The sequence below is a fragment of the Dendrobates tinctorius genome, unplaced genomic scaffold (assembly GCF_039654945.1).
Source record: "Dendrobates tinctorius isolate UK_male_01 unplaced genomic scaffold, ASM3965494v1 ptg000075l, whole genome shotgun sequence".
Lineage (NCBI taxonomy): Eukaryota > Metazoa > Chordata > Amphibia > Anura > Dendrobatidae > Dendrobates > Dendrobates tinctorius.
The window spans coordinates 28,471,889-28,494,020 of NW_027361743.1; the positions used below are offsets into that span (position 1 = coordinate 28,471,889).

Genomic DNA, 22,132 nt, shown 5'->3' on the forward strand with positions numbered 1-22,132 from the left:
CAATCCTCTCCAGGCCTTACATCCTTTACATGGGCTTGTATTTTTCGGAGATAAAATGCCTTAGTTCTGGAGACTCCTGGTAAATGATTGTCCTATCTGGATAATACATTTTGTATTTGAGGATCACCTTGATTTGACTATAAGGTCCAGACCACTAAGCCCAGGGAAATCCACGCTATGGACTGCATTGTCTCTGCTATGGGAAAGTGTGATATTACACGGAGTATATTTTAATGGGTGCCAATTATTTCCTCAAACTTTTGACAAGTCCGCAGTGTTAGATTGTCGATTTCCCCGTAGATTTCCAGAAATGAAGCGCTTGAGTGATGGGATCTCTTCTTGGACCTTATGATTTTGAGCTATTAAAAATTGCACAGTATTCATATATTTTAAAACTTTTAAACCGAGAAAAATACTAATCCATATACAGAGCCTTAGGAAGTACGAGTCCGTCTTCTGCACTCTTAAGGTTTTGCTCCGCTCTCTATCGGAGCAGATGGGGCACAACGCTCAGTTGATGGCTTCCATGGTGTCCATTGAGCGGCCAGTGGAGATCTCTGCACCTCGAGTCGGGAGTTGCCTTTTGCTATAGGCTGATTTGTCTTCATTCAGAGCCTGTATATAGATAGATACACAATCTGACATATGATGGACCCCATAAGTCAATGGCCCTTCTTCCTTTTGCACCAGTTATGTAATGGATAGTGTTTGGGACATGAACAGGAAAGAGAAGTGCAGGTGTGATCTCGGCCTAAGCCGACTAACTTTTGCATTAAGGGACCCGTTTATTTTCCGGCTCCAATTACAGTCCTTGTTTGTGTGCAGACCGGTCTGCAGCTTTATACTGACAGTTGGATCCCATCATCCATGTTTGCCGCAGATCTCGTCGTGCCATGTCTCTTCGATGTGTCCCAGTTTACAAAGCCACAATCAATAGTTCCCCACAGTCACTAGATTACAGCAAGCGAGCGGAGGCCTCCATGTGCCTTGCTGCACAGCAGTAACGTCTGCAGAGCCGGCGCGCCCCTGTTGTCTTAATCACCCCGTGTCCTTGTTAAGTGGAAGCCCCTCTGTTCATCGACTGGGAACCACCCAGCAGGACGCCCTCCTAACCTTTTATTCTTATCTTGCGTGCATTTTCTCATTACTTGCTGTTAAAACGATTTCTGCAGCCACATGTGAAGTGCGGTTCTTCAGCTCGTGTCTGTAGCCTCCCATAAGTTTCCATAGGGGAACACCGGTGAAGTTTACATTCACTCTTTTATCGAGACGCTCCTCTGAGACCGACACACACTTTTGTTATATGTGTAGGCGGCCTCTTCATCATTAACCCCTCGGAGCTTTTTTTTGGTTTTGCGTTATCGTTTTTTGTTCCCCTCTTTCCCAGAGCCATAAATTTTTTTTTTTTTTTTTTTTTTTTTTCCGTCTATATGGCCATGTGAGGCTTATTTTTTTGTGGGACAAGTTGTACTTTTGATCGACACCATTGGTTTTACCATGTTGTGTACTAGAAAACACGAAAAAGTTCCAAGTGCTGTGAAATTGCAAAAAAAAGTGCAATCCCACACTTTTTTGTTTTGGCTTTTTTGCTAGGTTCACTAAGTGCTGAAACTGACCTGCCATTATGATTCTCCAGGTCATTACAAGTTCATAGACACCAAACATGTCTAGGTTCTTTTTTATCTAAGTGGTGAAAAATTCCAAAGTTTGTAAAAAAAAAAAAAAAAAAAAATTGTGCCATTTTCCGATACCAGTAGCGTCTCCATTTTCCGTGATCTCAGGTCGGGTGGGGGCTTATTTTTTGCGCGCCAAGGTGACGTTTTTAATGATACGATTTATGTGCAAATACGATCTTTCAATCACCTGTTATTGCATTTTAATGCAATGTCACGGTGACCAAAAAAAGTAATTTTTAATTGTTTTTTTCTCGCTTTGCCACTTAGCAATCAGGTTAATCGCCTTTTTTTTTTTTTTTTTTTGATCGGGCGATTCTGAATGCGTCAATACCTAATATGTGTATGTGTGATTTTTATTTTATCTTGAATAGGGCGAAAGGGGGGTGATTTGAACTTTTAGATTTTTATTTTTTATATATTTTTAAGCTTTTTTTTTTTTTTTTTTTTTTTTTGCTTTTGGCATGCTTCAACTCAATCTGCTCAGCTACATGCAGGTGATGATCAGATCGCCTCTATGTAGTTGAATTACTGACTTGGTATGAGCGCCGCCCACTGGGTGGCGCACATAGCAATTCGGCACTGACAACCATAGAGATCTCCAGGAGTCCTCCGATTGTCATGCCGACACACCGGTGACCCGCGATCACGTGATGTGGGTCATTGGTGAGCGTATTATTAAATGCTGCTGTCAGCGTTTGACAGCTGCATTTAACTAGTTAATAGCCACGGGTGGATCGCGATTTCGCCCACGGCTATTGCGTGCACATGTCAGCTGTTCAAAGATGTGGGCTCACCGCCGGAGCCCACATCAAAGGGAGGGATATAGACATTGGCGTAATAATACGTCTGATGTAGGTAAGGGGTTAATGAGGATTGTGCTAGACATAGGCAGTGACTGAGGATGAGGCAGACATGTCTTGTAATCTGCTTTTATTGATGCATGAGATTTCTCAATCTGCCAGTAGTCTGCATTTTCCCCATGCAACTGTTGCTTGCAGCGCTGGGGTCCTGGGCTGAAATCCCACCAAGGACAACATTTGCAAGTATTCTGTATGTTCTCCCTGTGTCTGCGTGGGTTTCCTCCTGTAGTCATACTGACGTCAAGACATACTGATAGGGAATGTAGATTGAGCCCCAAAGGGGACAGTGACGACAATGTCTGTAAAACACTGGGGAATTAAAGGCTCTGTATAAGTGAGTAAAATAAAACTTGACGGGTTTGACTTCCAAAAGCAACTTTTAATATGGTCAGGAGTCCTGTGCCAACTACCTTCTGCCGGATAGCTGGTTGGCTCCTCATCCAGAAACCATTCAGACACAATCTCGGTAATTTTGCCCCATCAACTTACGGTAATGCATTGAGGACATCAAATACTTGAACGATCCGGCTGCTTTAATCAAGCCCATAAGGCTGAATGTGAAAAGACATCAGAGGCAAAAAGACAGGAAAACATTCCGTTAATTTCTACGTTCTACTCATTACGGGGGCGCACCTTTCCCCTTACTTGGGCTGTGAGCAACCGTTCCATAGATTTGCTCTAGGGTTGAGCAGAAAAGTATATGCAGTGGGTTTTCTTTGTATTTTATACTTTACCCACATAAAGCATTACAAACCAAAATGTGTTTTGGTGATTCCTTTGTACTTTTTCCGCAATATGCTCTGGGTGTGCGATTTTTATTTATTATTATTATTATTATTATTATTATTATTATTATTATTATATATATTTTTTTTTTATTTATTTATTTTTTTTTTTTTAAGGATTTGGTAAAACTATAAATATTGCATGTTCTCAAAGCCGCTAAAAATACTAGTTGTGCTCTGCTTTGTTTTAGATAGCAAAAAGTGTGAACATAAGAAAACTCTATCTGTTATCTATACCGTGATGACTAGGGATGAGCGCGTATACGCGTTGCTCTGGTTTCCCCGAGCATGCTCGAGTGTCCTCCGAGTAGTTTGGGTGTGCTCAGAGATTTAGTTTGTGTCACCGAAGTTGCATGATTTGCGGCTGCTAGACAGCCTGAATATATGTGGGGACTGCCTGTTTGTTAGGAAATCCCCACATGTATTCAGGTTGTCTAGCAGTCACAAATCATGCAGCTGCGGCGACACAAACTAAATCTCCAAGCACGCCCAAAATACTCAGAGATCACCCGAGCATGCTCGGAAATCTCGAGTAAGGAGTATGCTCACTCATCACTAGTGATTACGTATTCTGCAGAATTGTACAGAGATGGTCACTATTCAGATCAGTCCTTGTCTCCAAATGAGATCACAAAGTAATGTCCACATTTCAGACACTATGGGGTCCGTTTCATAGTAGTCCTCTTAATATATAAACCAAAATGGAACTGTTGACATCTAGCAAAGTGCAGGCATGCTCTGTTACCTGTGCAGAGGTCATTGTGCAGAGAGAGTGGAGGAGAGGAGCTGTGATGTCACCTATGGTGAAACCGGTTATTTATATAGTGGTGTTGCCTGTCTGTAATGCTGCCCTTGATGATCATGAAATGCAGAGAAGTGATAGTTCAATAGTCGTAGCAATTCCCAGAAATAATGCCACTTGTGTTTTATGGCCCATGTCAGGCATTGCAGCTCCATTTATTCAGCTTCCTTACAATACACAGCCCATTGATGAGAATAGTGCTTTTTCTGGGGGGAATCTTGCTTTAAAGGGAACCTGTCACCCACCCAAGGACGTTTTTAAGTTAGAGCCACCCTCAGCAGCACTAAGGCTGCACTCTGTGAAGGTGGCTCTTCTGTTTCTGACCCCCAGTAACGCTGAAATATCGACTTTTATAAATAGGTCCTCATACCTGTAATGTGTCCCATAGGATTGTCGTGTCCCCCTGTAGCAGCCACCTCCCCGCCATCATGCCTCATTGCCGCTGTCCTGTGTCTGGGTAACGCCCACCATCCGTCCATCATGATGCCCCGTGCGTAGCTGCCTCCTCCTGTTTTGAATGTCGGCGCCTGCGCTGTGACGAGTTCTCGGGCATGTGCAGTGCGCGCTGCCCTAGAGCCGACATCAGGCTATTGCGCCTGTGTGTTACGGAGGCCCCAGCCCCGCTGTGTGAGTACATCATAACACACTGTGGGGCGGGATCTGGGGCCTCCACAACATGCAGGCGCAATAGCCTGATATTGGTTCTCAGGTAGCGCGCACTGCGCATGCCCGAGAACTCTTGTCACAGCGCCGGCATTCAAAACAGGAGGAGGCAGTGACACACAGGGGCATCATGATGGACAGATCGTGGGCGGCGCCGAGACACCGGACAGAGGCATGATAGATGGATGGTAGGCGGCTGCTACAGGGAGACGCGACAATCCTATGGGACACATTACAGGTATGAGGAGCTATCTATAAAAGTCGATATTTCAGCGTTACTAGGGGTCAGAAACGGAAGAGCCACCTTCAGAGTGCAGCCTTAGTGCTGCTGAAGGGGGCTCTTAAACTTAAAAACGTCCTGGGGGGTGACAGGTTCCCTTTAAGAACAGTTTGAGATGCCTATGGTTCCAGCAGTTCACACTTCTGATTTTTTTTTTTCCAAGAGGGGTCCTTATAAAATGGCATTCAGTGTGTTTAAGCAATGTGGCTTGATTATCCTCTCCAGATTCCTGTGAGATGGTAATTTGTAGAAAATTCCAAGAAAATTAGGTCACCTAAAGAGTTGAGACCTCAAGAAGAGCAAGTTCTAGCACATTGGGAAAAGCAGTGGGGGCGTCACGTGGCCTGCTCTTCATTTGGCATGTATACGCGGTACATAATGGACACATTAACTGCCTGGTTTGTATTATTTTCTCGGGTTCATCGCAATTTGTTGGCTTGGCTTTGAGAATTTTATATTGGAAAATGTGCATGCTAAAATAATAAGCTCCCATGTATATAAATCATCTCTGAAGCATGGTGTTTAGAAACCATTTTTCTCTTGTGAGGTCCGAGACCCCCGCTCACCTGCCCACTCGTGATGTCTCGTCGAAATGGAAGAAATTGACATAAACTTTCAGTGACGCTCCTTGTTCTTAACGCCTATTCATCTGAGTGGAACGCATTTATAGGCACCTAAACCTTGAAAATGAGAATAGGGTGACTGGTTTTGGGGGATGCTGGGGGCCCCAGTCGATGCTGCCCTCTTACCTGAGATCGCTTTCATAAGTTGAAGCAGATACTAATTCTGAAATTGGTAGAAATGTTACTAATTGGTACTGCCATGTGGAATTTTGTGCACATTGCTTTCCATAGAAAAATGACACAAGTTGCTTGAAGAACAGCTAAATTGTCACTCCCCCCCCCCCCCCAAAAAAGGACTGCAATCTGAAATTGGAGATCCCAATTGACAACTCCCCAGACGATCAGTTGTCAGAGACCTCCATCCATAACCATAAAGGCCCCGTCTCACTAAGCGATCTCGGTAGCGAGATCGCTGCCGAGTCACAACTTTTGTGACGTAACAGCGATCTCACCAGCGAGATCGCTGTGTGTGACAGCGATCAGCGAGCGGCCCCCCTGCCGGGATCGCTGCAAGAAACCTCTGGACATTTCTTTGGTCGCTGGTCTTCCGCTGGCCAGCACGCATCGCTGTGTGGGGCAGGCGGGAGACCAGCGATCGGGTGTAAAAAAATAATAAAAAAAATAAAAAATATAGTTATTCTCACCTTCCGATGTCCCGTTCAGCCATCCTGCCTCTCTCCACGCTCCGGTCCCAGTGATCCTTTGCATGAATGACCGCGAGACTTTGTTATCCCTCGAGACCGTGACATCTCGCAGTCATTCGTGCAAAGGATCACTGGGACCGGAGCGTGGAGAGAGGCCGGATGGCTGAACGGGACGTCGGAAGGTGAGAATAACTATATTTTTTATTTTGATTCTATTTTCTACAGCGATAGCCAGCGATGCTGGGCGCTCGGCATCGCTGTGCTGATCGCTGGTGAAGCTGTCTGTGTGACAGCTCACCAGCGATCACATAGCGACTTACTACTAGCGATCCTGACACCTTCATATCGGTGTCGGGATCGCTGGTAAGTCGCTTAGTGTGACGGGGCCTTTAGACTGTCGGCTGATTCCTTTGAAATCTGTTAGTCCTGCTGACATAAGGTCCTCATGCATATTGGACTGAAATGTAAATCGCAGCCTTCTAACTTTTTGCTAAACAAAATGCAAAAAAAAATTAAAAATTTGACATCAACACGTCTGTAGCGTTCTGCAAATGTTATAAAAAGAAATTATCTCAATAACATCCAAGTGTCCTAAATGTATGGCTTTTTGTCCTGGGATTTAAACTTTCAGCATTGTAAATTAATGGCGCTGGGATTAAGTTCCTGCTGTCCTGCAGAAGCAGGTTGGGTCTCCAGCTGCCAACAAAGCCCTACGACTGTGTGGAAAAGAGGCAAGCAATTTATCAACAAATTCTGTATGTTTGTTTTTTTTTCCCGGCTACAAAGCGTGCAGTGAGCACTATGCAGGAAAAAGCATTGGCATTTCAAATCTGCTAGGTTCTGGCAAACCCAGATCACCACGGTGCACGAAAATGTGAGCAGCCTCTTCCTACATCAGCACCCCTGGTATCTCCAGAATTAGATCAGATAGACAGGGTGGACAGCAGTGTGAGCAGCCTCTTCCTACATCAGCACCCCTGGTATCTCCAGAATTAGATCAGGTGGACAGCAGTGTGAGCAGCCTCTTCTTATCTCAGCATCCCTGGTATCTCCATTATTAGATCCGATAGACAGGGTGAGCAGCAGTGTGAGCAGCATCTTCTTACTTCAGCACTCCTGGTATATCCAGTATTAGATCAGATGGGGTGGACAGCAGTGTGAGCAGCATCTTCTTACTTCAACACCCCTGGTATCTCCAGTATTAGATCACATGTAGACTGGGGGCAGCAGTGTGAGCAGCCTCTTCTTACCTGAGCACTCCTGGTATTATATCCAGTCTACTGGTAGCACACTTTATGAACACATGAAGGGAGGGGGCAGAGTTTCTACTGCACATGCTCACAGGCACCCGGGCTGTTAACATTCTAGGAAGCTTTCTGTCAGGATAACTATATGGCGGCCATTTTAAAGTTCTACTTTAATAGTTTTCATTGACTAAACAAGCTTTATTTGCTAATTAAAGGTATTTAAGAATTTTATATTTTTATTTCCTCAGTGAACCTCTTTACAATCTTTGCCCTATTCATCGATTTATCTGTATAATGCTTCTGAAAATAAGAATTCCATATTGCGCAAAAATATCTTCTAATATGTTAAATTTGGTAAATGGGATACTTCACCGATGTGACGTGCCGCACCTTGAAGGTTTCGTTACTTTATTTTGTTTATTGTGTTCAGTTTTGTTGTATGACTGTCAAAGAAAAGAATCTCTTTTCTGTGTTGCTGGCGATTAGTAGCTAGCCTGTAAGTCCCTTCACGAGGCTAACCAGACATGCTGTCTCTCCCACTATGGGCCGATGTAGTGTGGACTCGCAGCGATGCCGACCTGTACGACCACGAGCCCCTGCTCAATGTGCGGCTATACTGGCATGGAAAATTAATCAGATTTAGCAGTTGAGAGGCTTATCGCCTCCGGTGGTGATGCTGGAATACTTGGCCTTGCGGTTGGATTGTGATTTAGGGTTGAGCACTTGAGCTGCACCTGTGGTTCATGTCAGGTCAGACTTTTGTTTGCCTGGAAAACGGCAATTTTATTTTTATGCACTTGGCACGTTGGCAGCTTTATGTAACTTGTATATTCGCCAAGCTTTACTAATGTAGGAGCAAGAAAAGATCATTTTAGGGGCCGACTTATTCACTAGCGTATAATTGGTTAAAGTGTCTTTTTATTATTATTAGGCTAAGTTCACACGTAGCGGAAGTTACCGCGAGAATTCCGGAATTCCATTCCGCGGGAAAATCACATTTTAAATTCCCGCGATTTTCCCGCGGAAAAACTAGCGATTTGCAAGTGTAATTAGCTTGCAGAATGCTAGCGTTTTCCAAGCGATCTGGAGCATCACTTAGAGAACTGATTGACAGGTTGGTCACACTCGTCAAACAGTGTTTGACGAGTGTGACCAACTTTTTACTAAAAAATCGCGCGTTAAACGCCACGAAAACACAAAAAAAAGTGACGTGTGAACGCAGCCTAATTGTCCATAGGAGTTAAACCATATGTATCTGTAGCTGGCTCCATGATTGGCTATTGCCGTGCCCTATTTATGTTAAGGGTTAATGATTTGTTTTTTTCTTGCACTTCACTAGATGGAGCTGTCACCGGGTCAAGTGCAGTTTTTGCTCTTATTTTATTCCTGCTGCTCCCTTGAGCATTCCACATTTTTTAAATCCGACATTGTTTCTGATAGTTGGCTCTTTCTTTTTAGTGCTACTTTTGTATTTGTTTTTATACCAAAGGGTCAGTGCTGAAAGGGTTGTTATGCAGAGCAGCCTAAAGACACGCCCCTGAGGATCCTGTGGAGCAGTCCCTATAGTAAATTCCATAAAATTTGGCACTAAATAAAAAATATAAAACCCTCAGGGGAGCAGTGGCATTAAGATACCAAAATGTGGCCACTTTTGACCTGCTGACAGGTTCTCTTTAAGGCGACCAATGCAGTGCCAGTTCAAGTAAACTGGACTGCCATGTTATTTCTGTACAGGGATAAATGAAAGGTGGTGTACCTTTTTTCACATCACTCATTTCTTAAGGCTTGTTCATAGCAGCATGTGTTCTGTCCAATGGACCAATTGTCGCAGCATTCATTGGACTGGTCTGTGTTAGACGGGCAGCTATCGCACCCATCCATGACGGAGTCAAGGTTCAATCACTTTTTTTTTTTTTTACTTGTGCAGCTGTCAAACGAGGCCTGTTGGGAAATCTGGGCTTTTGATGTTTGGAGATTCAGCATTTACCTGTAGGGAATCTTAGTTTTCCTGTTAAACACAATTGGCTTCTTATCCGTGCCATGATGCATCTCCAGGAATTTCATAGTTCACCAATACTTGTCCTGTACGTTATTTTTTTATTTTTTGCAGGCGTGGAAAGTAAAAGATGTTAGATTAACGTGAACCTTTCATCTACTACACAGGCCAAAATCGCCACCATAGCGTTTTACAAGATGGAAATGTCGCTTGTAGCATTTGGAAAAAATGTTTTTAAATGGAAGAGTCCAGTGGGCTGTCATTGTCTCCCAAAGTCATGCACATTCCACCCTCATGGCTTGATTGACTGCCACCAGAAGGAGTATCACATTAGCGGCATGCAACACGTGTGCAGTGAAGCAAACATTGCAGGCCTTGTCATTTGTGATTTTTTTTTTTTTTTTTTTTTGTCTCTTCAGAGAGGAGGACATGAACTCTAGCGCCTCCTATTGAAAGTAGCAATTTTAAAAGTCAATATCAACCCTTTAATGAGCCCTGCTTTATGACTTGGGGTAAAAGCTAAACCAGAATTTCAATTTGCAGACACGTGTTTCAGGGTATTGCCCTTCTTTAGTGCAAAGCATGAGATCCGATTTAGCTGTATGAGAAGAGACCTTTGTCTTGAGGTCTAAGGGGTAAGGTCTCTCCTTATGGAGCTTGGCCTATAGGTCTCCTTACGCTGGCATGTCACAATGCTCCTCTGGCCTTGAAGTCTCCTTAACACAGGTATTTCACTCTCTGCAAGGAGAGACTACATGCCAGTGTAAGGAGACTTTTATAAGCCAGAGGAGCATTGTGTGACACCTGTAATTTGTGACGTCATGACTCTTTGGGAGGTGAGGACTGCCCACATGACTTAGTCGTAGCATATGTCTTAATGAGAGAAATGCTGAAGTTATTCTAGTAGAAATCTGCTTGTTTGTTCTCTATACCTGCAGCACTGATCGTATCATCATATTCTCCTCTTACACAGAAACCCGCTAATATTTTAGTCATGGGTGAAGGTCCGGAACGAGGACGAGTAAAAATAGGTTAGTAAAAAAAAAAAAGTCTTGTTTCATATCTGTAAATTACCAAGGAGACTTTGTAGGAAATAGATTTTCCTTTGTACCCTGGTATATGCATTTAACAGATTACTAGACTGTTCCACACCGATAGCACAGCTCTGCTATTAATAACTGGATTACTAACGTGCGTGAATGTCACGATACAGAATATATAAAGGGCACGGCTCGGGGTTTTATTGCAGCTTCTCATGGTCATTAAAGACTGGCTGCCCCAGTTACATGCTCTCCTGGTTATCAGGGAGCGCCTACGGTGTTGGCCTGAGCTGAATTCATGGTGCTGCTTCACCTTAAAGGCTAAGTACACCTTTGCATAAGTTTTTTTTTTTTTTTTATTGCAAAGTTAAATAACTTTTCTCAAATTGTTTCTACCATTTTGGTGCTGCAAAAATGTAAGCCTTGTATCTAGTTCAGTGCTTTTGCAGAATGTTGGCAATCCATCAGAAGTCCTGGTTCTGACATCTCTCTGCACTGATCGGCCGCCTCTTTGTTAGAGATCGCAGCAGCTCTACAGTGGAGAACGAAGAAAGTATCTACAGTCTCAGTGAGGGTAGACGGGCTATAAAAATGGAGGAAAACGCATGAAGTAGGTGCAGGTTAGAAGCAGTGCTGATGGGAGCGAATTCAAACCGCAGCACTCTGGATACACGCAGAACTCGCATCCAACCTATATTACTGAAAGAGAAAAGTATCAGGCTAAACGATCAGGGGATCTGAAAATTGCAAACCAGAGCTTAGTGCAATTTTATTAGTTAAATGTAACCCTAACGTGTATTTGTGTGTGTGTATATATATATATATATATATATATATATATATATATATATATATATATATCTCAGTTTTCCATATTAAATGGAACTTGTCAGTCAATTCATTCTTCCCAAACCACAGCAATATTTTTTGACGATATGGCTGGGGACCGTGGCCGGAGACCAAACTAGTGCGGTGCCTCCCCTGGCCAACTCTTCCCAGTGGTCTCTGCCTCGCTTGTACATGGAGAGACCTGTCCACTCGCCTGCAGTGGCGCTGGGAAGAGCCGGCCGGAGCAGTGTCGGACTAGTCTCGTCTCTAGCTGTGGTGCTTGTGCAGATCTCTAATATGTAGTTTCTCGGAAACGCTTGTTTTCCGGAGAATATACCTGACTGCAGTTGTGCAATCAGGTTTTGAGTCATCTGCCCAAAGTTTGGACATGAGCCACTGACCGGTTCCCTTTTAAAGGTGTCTATATCCTTTAAGGTGATTGCATAAAAATTGCTTTAATTTCCCTTAAAGACAAATATCTAAGGGTCAGCTTCCTTTAAATGAGGGCCACTTGATTTGGTCTCTGTCAATTTTTGCTCATTATGGGATGAAATTTTCTGGTGTAAAAGACTTGTCATAACTAGAGTTGAGCGACTTTGGTCGGATCGGGTTTCATGAAATGAAACTGGTCCGACTAGGGCAAAAAAAGTCGGAGTTTCGTCCGAAACCCGACCCCAATGCAAGTCAATGGGAAATAAAAGTCGGCATTGAGCGGATGACATTCATCCACTCAAGGCCGACTTTTATTCCCCATTGACTTGCATTGGGGTCGGGTTTCGGACGAAACTCCGACTTTTTTTTGCCCTAGTCGGACCAGTTTCATCTGAAACAAATTTTGTTTCATGAAACCCGGTCTGACCAAAGTCGCTCAACTCCAGAGGCGTATCTAGGCTTCCTGGCACCCGGGGCAAGAATTTGGTTCGGCGCCGCCCCCCCCCCCCCCTCCGAATCCCCCACACATTAATCCCATCCCCACTCATTAACCCCCATCCCCACTCCTAATCCCCCACACATTAAATAACCCCCATCCCCACTCCCAAATCCCCCCCACACATTATGTACCCCCCACTCCAAATCCCCCACATATTAACCCCATCCCTACTCATTAACCCCCCCAAACAATAACCCCCATCCCCACTCATTAATTCCATCCCCACTCATTAACCCCCCCGTCCATACTCCCAAATCCCCCAACACATTATGTACCCCCCCACACATTAACCCCCATCCCCACTCATTAACCCCCCAGACATTAATTGCATCCCCACTCCTTAACCCTCCACAAATTAATTCCATCCCCACACATTAACCCCATCCCCTCATTAACCCCCCCACACATTAACCCCATCCCCACTCTTTACCCCCCCACACATTAATCCCCATCTCCACTCATTAACCCCCCACACTCATTAACCCCCATCCCCACACATTAACCCCCATCCCCACTCTTTATCCCCACATTAACCCCCATCCCCACTTATTAACGCCACTACACATTAACCCCATCACCACACATTAACACCCCCCATCTTCGGTGGTTTCTTCAGCTCCACATTGGAGCACACTTACCACCAGCGCTGAGCGTTCACTCTGGGCGCCGGGGAGTGACGTCAGCAGCGTGATCACATGACATGTCACGCTGCTGACGTCGCTCTGGCCCAGTGGTCAGAGCTGCAATTGTACTGGCGTCTATACAGACATCAGTACAATTGTTCCCTGGGAGCCGGCACGCGCACCTTCTCTGCGCCTGCTGTCAGCTTGACAGCTGACACAGAGAACCGCCGACTCTCAGGCCAGGGGGGCGGCAGAACGCAGCCGCCAGGGAGGACACTGCGGACCGCTGCATTCGGCGGCCCGACTGCGCCCCCCTGCTGGCTGCGCCCGGGGCAACTGCATCGGTTGCCCCTCCCCTAGATACGCCCCTGCTCAACTCTAGTCATAACCATTGGTTAGAATTTTTTCTTTTTGGGGACTTTTTAAACTGGCATTGTTGTCATCTGACTGTAATTGTTAGAAATATCTAGGATAGACCCAACACAAGGGCCTCAAGACTGGGTCTGATTAGTGTGCACCTAAAATGCACAAAAAGCAATGAGCCCGTACGAGCGAATGGATGGTAGTCTGCCTGCTTCTTAACGCATGTGTTTCCTTTTGTCTTTTCAGCGGACATGGGATTCGCCCGGTTATTTAATTCACCTTTAAAGCCTTTAGCTGATTTAGATCCCGTAGTTGTTACATTCTGGTATCGAGCTCCGGAGCTGCTCCTCGGGGCCCGACATTATACCAAAGCTATTGGTGAGTAGAGAAGAAGAATGCGGGTGAAGATCATTCACAGAGCAGATCTCTCACTATATTGGTCTTCGGGCACATTTGGATAACACTGTGTGGGGTTTTTTGAGGTGGGGACAGAAACTGTTTGACGTAAAAGGCTATCTTGCATCGAATAGCCAATTCTGTTCTGCAAAAATGGATGACCGTAGGATATCCACTGAGTAAGGTGCATCCATCATCAGCGATAACCATGCAAATTGTATACATTAAGTAATTTTATACCTGATGGGGCTGGTGTCAAGAATCGATCTCCTCTTATCGGTCCATAAAACCTTTGAAAAATCTGTCAGTCTTGACGTTTCCACTTCTGTGTCTTGCTCAGTGGTGGTTGGTTTCAGCCTTCCTTACCTCCGCCATGTCTCTGAGCACTGAACACCTTGTTCTTCTGTGTCTTGCTCAGTGGTGGTCGGGTTTCAGCCTCCTCACCTCGGCCATGTCACTGAGCACTGAACGCCTTGTTCTTCTGTGTCTTGCTCAGTGGTGGTCGGGCGTCTGCCTCCTCACCTCGGCCATGTCTCTGAGCACTGAACACCTGGTACTTCTGTGTCTTGCTCAGTGGTGGTCCGTTTCAGCCTCCTCACCTCGGCCATGTCTCTGAGCACTGAACGCCTTGTTCTTCTGTGTCTTGCTCAGTGGTGGTTGGGTGTCGGCCTCCTTACCTCGGCCATGTTTCTGAGCACTGAACACCTTGTACTTCTGCGTCTTGCTCAGTGGTGGTTGGGTGTCGGCCTCCTTACCTCGGCCATGTCGAGACCAATTGTGGCAAAGCCTGAGCTGTGAGAAGCATTGGGCCTGTCCTTTGGATGTGGCCGGCTTTCCCTACAGATCACCTTACAGAAGGCCATGTCTATACACTTCCATATTTGAAGGGTGGGTTCACTTTAATCATCACTAATGACTATGTGATTAGTTTGCGGTTTTCGTTGCCATATAGATATTCTGCCAAGAAAAATCTAAAAAGGTCAGAAGAATTCTCTCGTTTTCCTTTCTTGGGGAATTTCCTCCTTAATTATAATCATCTTTGAAATGTCAAAATGCAAACCCTAAAAGACTCATTTCCGGAATATTACATTTTTGCTGGTTACATCTAATATACTTAAGTTTTCATTGAGCGTCTCTCATTAATATACAGCGTTTGCCTTAAAGGGAACCTGTCACCAGGTTTGGCCGATATGAGATGCGGCCATCGCCTTTCAGGCCTGATGTACAGCATCCTATAATGCTGTATATCGGCCCCCGACCTGGAAGAGAAGAAAAAGAGCCCTTTTTTTTTTTTTTTTTTTTTTTTTTATACACGTCCGAGGGGTGTCGCTGGTCTTGGTCCGGCGCCTCCCTTCTTCTTGCGATGCCGTCCTCCTTCTTGCTTCATGTGGCTATAAAACCTACTGACGCATTGTAGTATTTAAAGCCTGAAATGCGTGTCACGTGGCGTGTGAACCGCCCACTCGAACAAAGGAGAATGGGACGGGGCGTTGTGAAGAAACGTAGCTGTAATGTTGGCAAAGACAGAGATGGAGATATGTATGAAAAAATATAAGAGTGAGAAGTTGTAGAGAAAGGGAGAATTAATAATAAACTTACCTACTTCAGGTAAGTTTATCATTAACTATCATTCTCCATGTCAGATTTACCCAGTGGTTTCCTGTTCAGTGTGTAATGGTGATATTGATTCCTTCTTCCCATGTGCATAACCTTACATTTATCATTGTTAAACCGCATCTGCCACCTTTCGGCCTAGTGATAAGTGAAGAACGGTGTCAGAACCTGTAGTGTATATACAAGAACCCCTATCCACATTTTTCACACCAAGTGACTTCATTCCATTTTTAAAGTGTTCTTAAAGAGCTGACACTGGGAGGGGAATAGAGCTGGAGTGATGGAGGCTGCAGATCTACCATAGCTCTTTAGTCTCATTTGCTTATTCATTCCAACACTGGTTTCTCAGCGGAGGAACGGACTAGCCATGTAAAGGTATTGCTGCACTTCTCTTTTGAAGGAGCTACATGCACATGCATAGTTTGGGGTGTGAATTCCTGCCGACAGGTTCCGTTTAAGGCTTCTGAAACCTGTTGTATTTGAGAATGGAAACACTCATAGTTGAGAATATGTGAAGATGTAATGCTTCACACAGCTGAGGTTTTGCTGCAGTGTATCTGGTCTGCCATCTGTGGACTCCAGGCCTGATGCTTGCACTGATATTGTATTAAACCTTCATTTTCTCTCATTGGAGTGGCCAGCATGTACTATGCTTTGTGTGAATTTTTGCAATTTTTTTCTTTCCTCTCCTCAGATATATGGGCTATAGGATGTATATTTGCAGAACTTCTAACATCTGAACCAATTTTTCATTGCCGTCAAGAAGACATAAAGACTAGTAACCCTTACCACCACGACCAGCTAGATAGAATATTTAATGTCATGGGGTTCCCTGCAGGTACGGCATCTGGACTTTATCGCTCATCCATGATATGATATTATGTTGCTGGGAGCGTTACACGTTTGATGGCTCACTGATCTATACAAGCGTGACGCACGAATAATACACTCTCCACAGCATTAAAACTGCAACACCAAGAAGGATATGCCAGGATGGATGGACATGTTAATGATATGCAAATGATGAAAAGATGGAAATAAAATTCTCCAAACTTCTCACTTTATTCCGTTACTAGTATGAGCGCCACACGCAGAAATCCCCGCACCTACACACACTGGTTGCCGTCAATGAGGTTATTAATGGTTTTCTGAGGAATGTTCTGCTACGCTGAATACACTTGGGCACAGAAATCATCAAGATCTGCTGCTGGCAGCTCCCCGTTGTCATAGATGTGTGTGATGGGAGACAGGTCCGGAGATGCTGCAGGCCGCGTTGGCACACACTGAATCACGCAGTCTGCTCACAGAAGCATGAGAAACCTGTGGCCTGGCTTTGTCATGTTAGAAAAATGGTTCCTGGTACACGGATTTTGGTTGTGAAATCAGTGGTACGGCCATTTCTCCAAAGTAATGCTGAACTGGCGGTGTTACTGGAATGAAGACTAGAGGATTCCGGATACTGTGCATCATGCCACCTCACGCATGCCAACTGTTGTGACCTTCCCTCTTTACAGCGTTGCTCACATTGTCACCAGTCTAATCCGAGTGCTTCAAAAGCGGGATTTATCGCTGAAGAGGACAGACTTCCATTGCTCTATTCCAGCCTTTTGGCTCCATCTGGAGACCACGTGGGCAACACCATGAAAAAGCCGTCCTGAGGGAACATTACACGGGTCTGATTACTAGAATTACGGTGTGGCGTGGTATGATAGAACATAGCCGGACCCCTCTAGTGTTCAGTCCACCTACACGAACAGCTCAGCGTTGCATAGATTTGGTCGTAGAATCAGTGGTACGGCCATTTCTCCAAAGTATCCCAGAAGCAATTTTGAACATGAAAACACTAAGCTGCATGTTGCTTGTGCTACTGTGAGCAAACTGTGTGGCCTAAACGTGCTACCATGGCCTTCAGCGTCTCCGGACCTGTGTCCCATTGAGCACTTCTGGGATGTCGTTGGACGTCACTTACAAAGGAAGCTGCCAGCAGGGGATCTTGATGATTTGTCCAAATGCATTCGGCGAGACAGAACAATCCTCAGACAACCATTAGTGACGTCGTTCATGGCAGTTGAGGCTGTAAGTGTCGGGATTTCTGCATGTGGTGCAGAATATTTATACTGAATGAATCTGGACGTTTTGAAAATGTTTTTTCTTTTTTTTTTTTTTATCACTTGCATATGGGTAACATGTCTACCTTTCATGAGAATTCCAGAGCGCCACCATTTTTCCTTCCCGGTGTTGCATTTTCAAAGTTGAATCGTGTGGTCTTAAAGTACTAAGTGGCTGGTTATATTGTAATATGCCGGATGACTTTTTTTTCCCAGAAAAAGACTGGGAAGACATCAAGAAGATGCCTGAACACTCTACACTTATGAAGGATTTTCGCAGAAATACGTAAGTTGGTATATAGTAAATGTTTTTTCTTTCCAGTTTACTATACGTTGTGGGTCATATTTATGCCTGTGGTACATTGATTCATATTCATTTCATCCTCCTCCGATTTAAAAGGAATCTATCATTAGGATTTTGCTACGTAATCGGAGAGCAGTAGGAAGTGGGGGCTGAGACCCTGATTCCAGTGATGTCTTACTAAACTACTTGGTTCAGTTTTATGAATAATCTGTTTACCAGTTCTCTGAATGCTGAACTGTGTATAACCCTGCCCACACCACTGATTGACAGCTTTCTGCCTATGCACAGTGTACACAGAATGCTACCAATCAATGGTGGGCGTGGGGTTAAACCACAGTATAACTTGCACGGCACAAGACACCTAGTCCTCTGTATAATAAGCAGGAGACTTATCACTAGTTATTTTGTTAAAAAAATAAAAACCTGCAACAAACAGCCCAGTAAGTGATGCATCGCTGGAATCTGGGTCTCTGAATCATGGTGCTCTCAGATGGCAAATACCTGCTGACCGATCCTGGGAATAACCTTCTTTAAAAGGGAATCTTGGTCCTATGGACAGGCAATAAGTGATTTAACCACCGGGGTCTGACACGGATCCTGAGAGCAGGACCCCGTATTAAGTGCAACATAGTTGTGCATCCTCCAGTCATGGCATACGGGCGTGCCGGAAATGGCAGAGAAGGTCAGTCTCTCCTCTGCCCTTGTATAAGAGCCATGTTTAGAAGTCCTCGTGTACATGTTGTGCTACGTGTATGTGCCCGTAGGTGGTCCTGGCTTGTCTGCATGTTTTCCTGATAATAATGCCCACTTTACTCACACTGTTAATGTTTCAGTTATACCAACTGCAGCCTTATTAAATATATGGAGAAGCATAAAGTTAAGCCAGACAGCAAAACATTCCACCTGGTAAGTGTTATATTGACTCTCTATGCTCCCGTTAAGGAGGGGGGGGTGGTCTTTCCTTACAAGATGTTGTATAGATGAGCCCCTTATGACTCTTATTCCACAGGACTGTTTCAGATCTAATTGACCTACATTGACTGGCATGGTGTACGTCATGGGTAGTTTAGTTGATTATTAGTTTACAAAGCACCATGTGCTTAAAGGGGTTGTCTACTACTTGTATTGATGGCCATCCTCAAGTTAGGTCATTAATATCAGATCGGTGAGGGGGCGACACCCAGCACACCCACCGATCATCTGCTCTCCATGCCGGCAGCGGCCGTGTGTGATCAGTTAGCGGAACAGCACAGCTCCATTAACGGTATAGTGGCCACGGCGAGTACTGCAGATCCAATCCCATTCATTCGCAGAACCAGGGCGCGGCCACTGATGGAGCTGTGCAACCGATCACATCCGCAACTGATCACATCTGGTGGCACCAAGAACAGCTGATTGTTGATGGTGGTTCATCAGTATAAAAGTAGTGGACAGCCCTTTTAAGGCCGGGATCACACATGTGAGAAACTCGGACGAGCCTCGCATCTTAATACCCGGCACTGCCGCCGGCGCTCGGGAGCGCTGCGTGCAGCTGCATAGAAATACATGGAGCTGCACGCTCCGCTCCCGAGTCCCGGCGGCAGTCCGGGTATTAAGATGCGAGGCTCGTCCGAGTTTCTCACATGTGTGATCCCGGCCTAAACCTGGGTTCCTATATGCCATTAAGCGCACAAAACTACCGTAACTTAAAATGAAAAGTATACTCCTTTGTTTTGCTTTGCTGCTCCGTGCTGCGTCCGATGCAGGTCCGGTAAAATTCCCTGAAGTGGCTTCTAGTACTGCTCTGTATGCTGGGAGCACCGCTTTTTTTACCCTCTGCATATAGGACGCTTAAAAGAACACCGACAGGTGTGCAGGGGGATTGTAGGTCAACGAACGATACTGAGATGTTTTGATGTTTTGTTTTCAAAGCTTCAGAAATTGCTGACCATGGACCCGATAAAACGAATTTCCTCTGAGCAAGCTATGCAGGATCCATATTTTCTAGAAGACCCCCTCCCTACATCAGAGTGAGTGACTCCACATCACACAATTTTCTTCTTTCCGTATAGTACATGCATCACTCCGCCAGATAATGGCGGTATACACACAACGCACAGATCTCAGCATCCACCAACCAGTAAATCGTATTCCCCTTAATCTTGTTTTTAGGGGTCCAATTCTCTGGTAAGATATATGAAGGTGTGGGGAATAACGGCAGTTTGATTATTTCTCCTTTATGGGCCCGTGCTGCAGGGGAAAATGGAGATGGGAGCGAAGCACTACACTCATCCCCCCCCCCTTTATTCACAGTACAGGTGGGAGGCCCAGAATACAGACCCCCCCCCCCCCCCCATTGGTTATAAAGTGATGGGTTATCCTAGCAGTATACCATCGCTTTGTAAATGGGAAGACCACCTATCTAATGAGGGGTTTGATTTCCCATGAACTCTTCTCTCCATTATCTAGGCTGGGGATCAGCCTCTTTTTATGCTCCTGGCAACTGAAGAGGGAAAATGTGTGGGCAGCCGAGCCAGTGTTAGGGGTGTCTGTGCACATTGGGTAAGAGAGGATGTCAAGTGATGGGGGTGAGGGAGTGTTACCCTGTGAAGTTGAGATTAAGACACATGGACGGGGCTTTTGATAATAAGATAACCCTTCTAATGTCGTAATGACCGGTTGCTCTGCTGCAGTGTGTTTGCAGGCTGCCAAATTCCGTACCCGAAGAGGGAGTTCCTCACCGAAGAGGAGCCTGATGATAAGGGGGACAAGGTACGTTTCATTGTATCAATACAAAAAATGGTGGGGGGAACAAGAGGCGCAATAGTGCCCTATCACTTGTGACACTTGAAGTATGAGCGGTATAATACAGTTCCACTCACCTATTCCAGTTGTGTAACCCACAACTGGCTTGAGAGCATATCACAGAATCAGCTGCTGCAGGACCTCCACCAACCACTCACACGTGGAAAAACCTTCAGAAAGTTGTGGGAAGCAGGGTGTGTTGCAGTCCGCGCTGCCGAGATTCACAAATCACCTGGGATGCAAGATGTTGTAGCAGTGTACTCCTTTATTTCCTCCTACGCGTTTCGGCGCCCTTCCTGGCACCTTCCTCAGGGATATATCCCTGAGGAAGGTGCCAGGAAGGGCGCCGAAACGCGTAGGAGGAAATAAAGGAGTACACTGCTACAACATCTTGCATCCCAGGTGATTTGTTAATCTCGGCAGCGCGGACTGCAACACACCCTGCTTCCCACAACTTTCTGAAGGTACGTTTCATGGCTGCCAGCACCTATATTGAGGACCGCAATGCAGACATACACACACCCACCGAAAAACTCATCACATTTGTGTTTGCAACTAATTAAAACTTTTTTTTCCCCTTCGCTGTAATAATTCTTTGTTTTAAATCTCTCTCTAGAAAAATCAACAGCAGCAGCAAGGCAATAACCATACCAATGGCACCGGGCACCCAGGAAACCAAGATAACAGCCACGCACAAGGGCCACCGCTGAAGAAAGTGAGGGTTGTTCCCCCTACCACTACCTCAGGTGGTCTCATCATGACCTCAGACTATCAGGTAACGGCTCTGCAGCTCTCACTTCTTGGGTCGTACTCACACATGAAATAGAAGGGTCTGCCTAGTACAGTTTTTTTGTTTTTCTAGTTCTAGTGGAAACTGTCATGTTAGCCCCCACCGTTTCAGGATTATGGAGTACATTCTGCATACAGACAAATGATATTGTAGAAATGATGCTCTATTTATGCCTGTGAAATGGTGAAAGGTGGATCTTAGCAAAGGGCCCAAGGTTTAAGAGACTGTCCTACTGATGGGGGGGGGGGGGGGAGGTTCCTGCTGCAGCAATTGTTACAGTCAAGCACAGGAGTAGGGACATGTATGACCTAGTTCACATAAACTATTTTGTTCCACATTTCTCAGTTTTAAATATGATGTTCCGTTATAAAATAATACCTATACTCGCCTAGGGTGCCATTCCGGGGGTATGCTGGATCTGATTTCTTTTTTTTTTTAATTTTTCCCTTCCAGTCTGTCTATACTGTATACTGTCTGTCTATTTATACTATGTCAGTAGCATTCATTTGTTTTTTATGCACATGTTGTGTTTTTGGATTGTGATTTTATTATTCAGACTTTTTGTATGTCCTAGAGCAGAGTCGGAAAAAAAAAAAAAATGCCACCTACAGCAAACATTGCACCTTAGGCCAGATTCACACTAGCGTTTTTCACGGTTTGTACACTGGCATCAATGCTCAGTCTGGCAGTGGATCTTTCCTACCCAAACTCACTGCCTCATATGTGTCTATAAAGGCGCGCTGTCAGACGGACATATAAATCAGACCAAGATCAA

General features: G+C 45.0%; 1 protein-coding gene across 1 annotated transcript in view; it reads left to right on the forward strand.

Moving 5' to 3' along the window:
- Positions 1 to 22,132, forward strand: part of CDK8 (cyclin dependent kinase 8) — a 66,996-nt gene that overhangs the window by 42,670 nt on the left and 2,194 nt on the right. The window contains exons 5-12 of the mRNA XM_073583122.1: positions 10,550 to 10,607; positions 13,608 to 13,739; positions 16,066 to 16,209; positions 17,696 to 17,765; positions 18,617 to 18,689; positions 19,695 to 19,792; positions 20,456 to 20,534; positions 21,184 to 21,342. Of these exons, the coding sequence (XP_073439223.1) occupies positions 10,550 to 10,607; positions 13,608 to 13,739; positions 16,066 to 16,209; positions 17,696 to 17,765; positions 18,617 to 18,689; positions 19,695 to 19,792; positions 20,456 to 20,534; positions 21,184 to 21,342 (813 nt within the window). The remainder of the gene's footprint in view (positions 1 to 10,549; positions 10,608 to 13,607; positions 13,740 to 16,065; positions 16,210 to 17,695; positions 17,766 to 18,616; positions 18,690 to 19,694; positions 19,793 to 20,455; positions 20,535 to 21,183; positions 21,343 to 22,132) is intronic.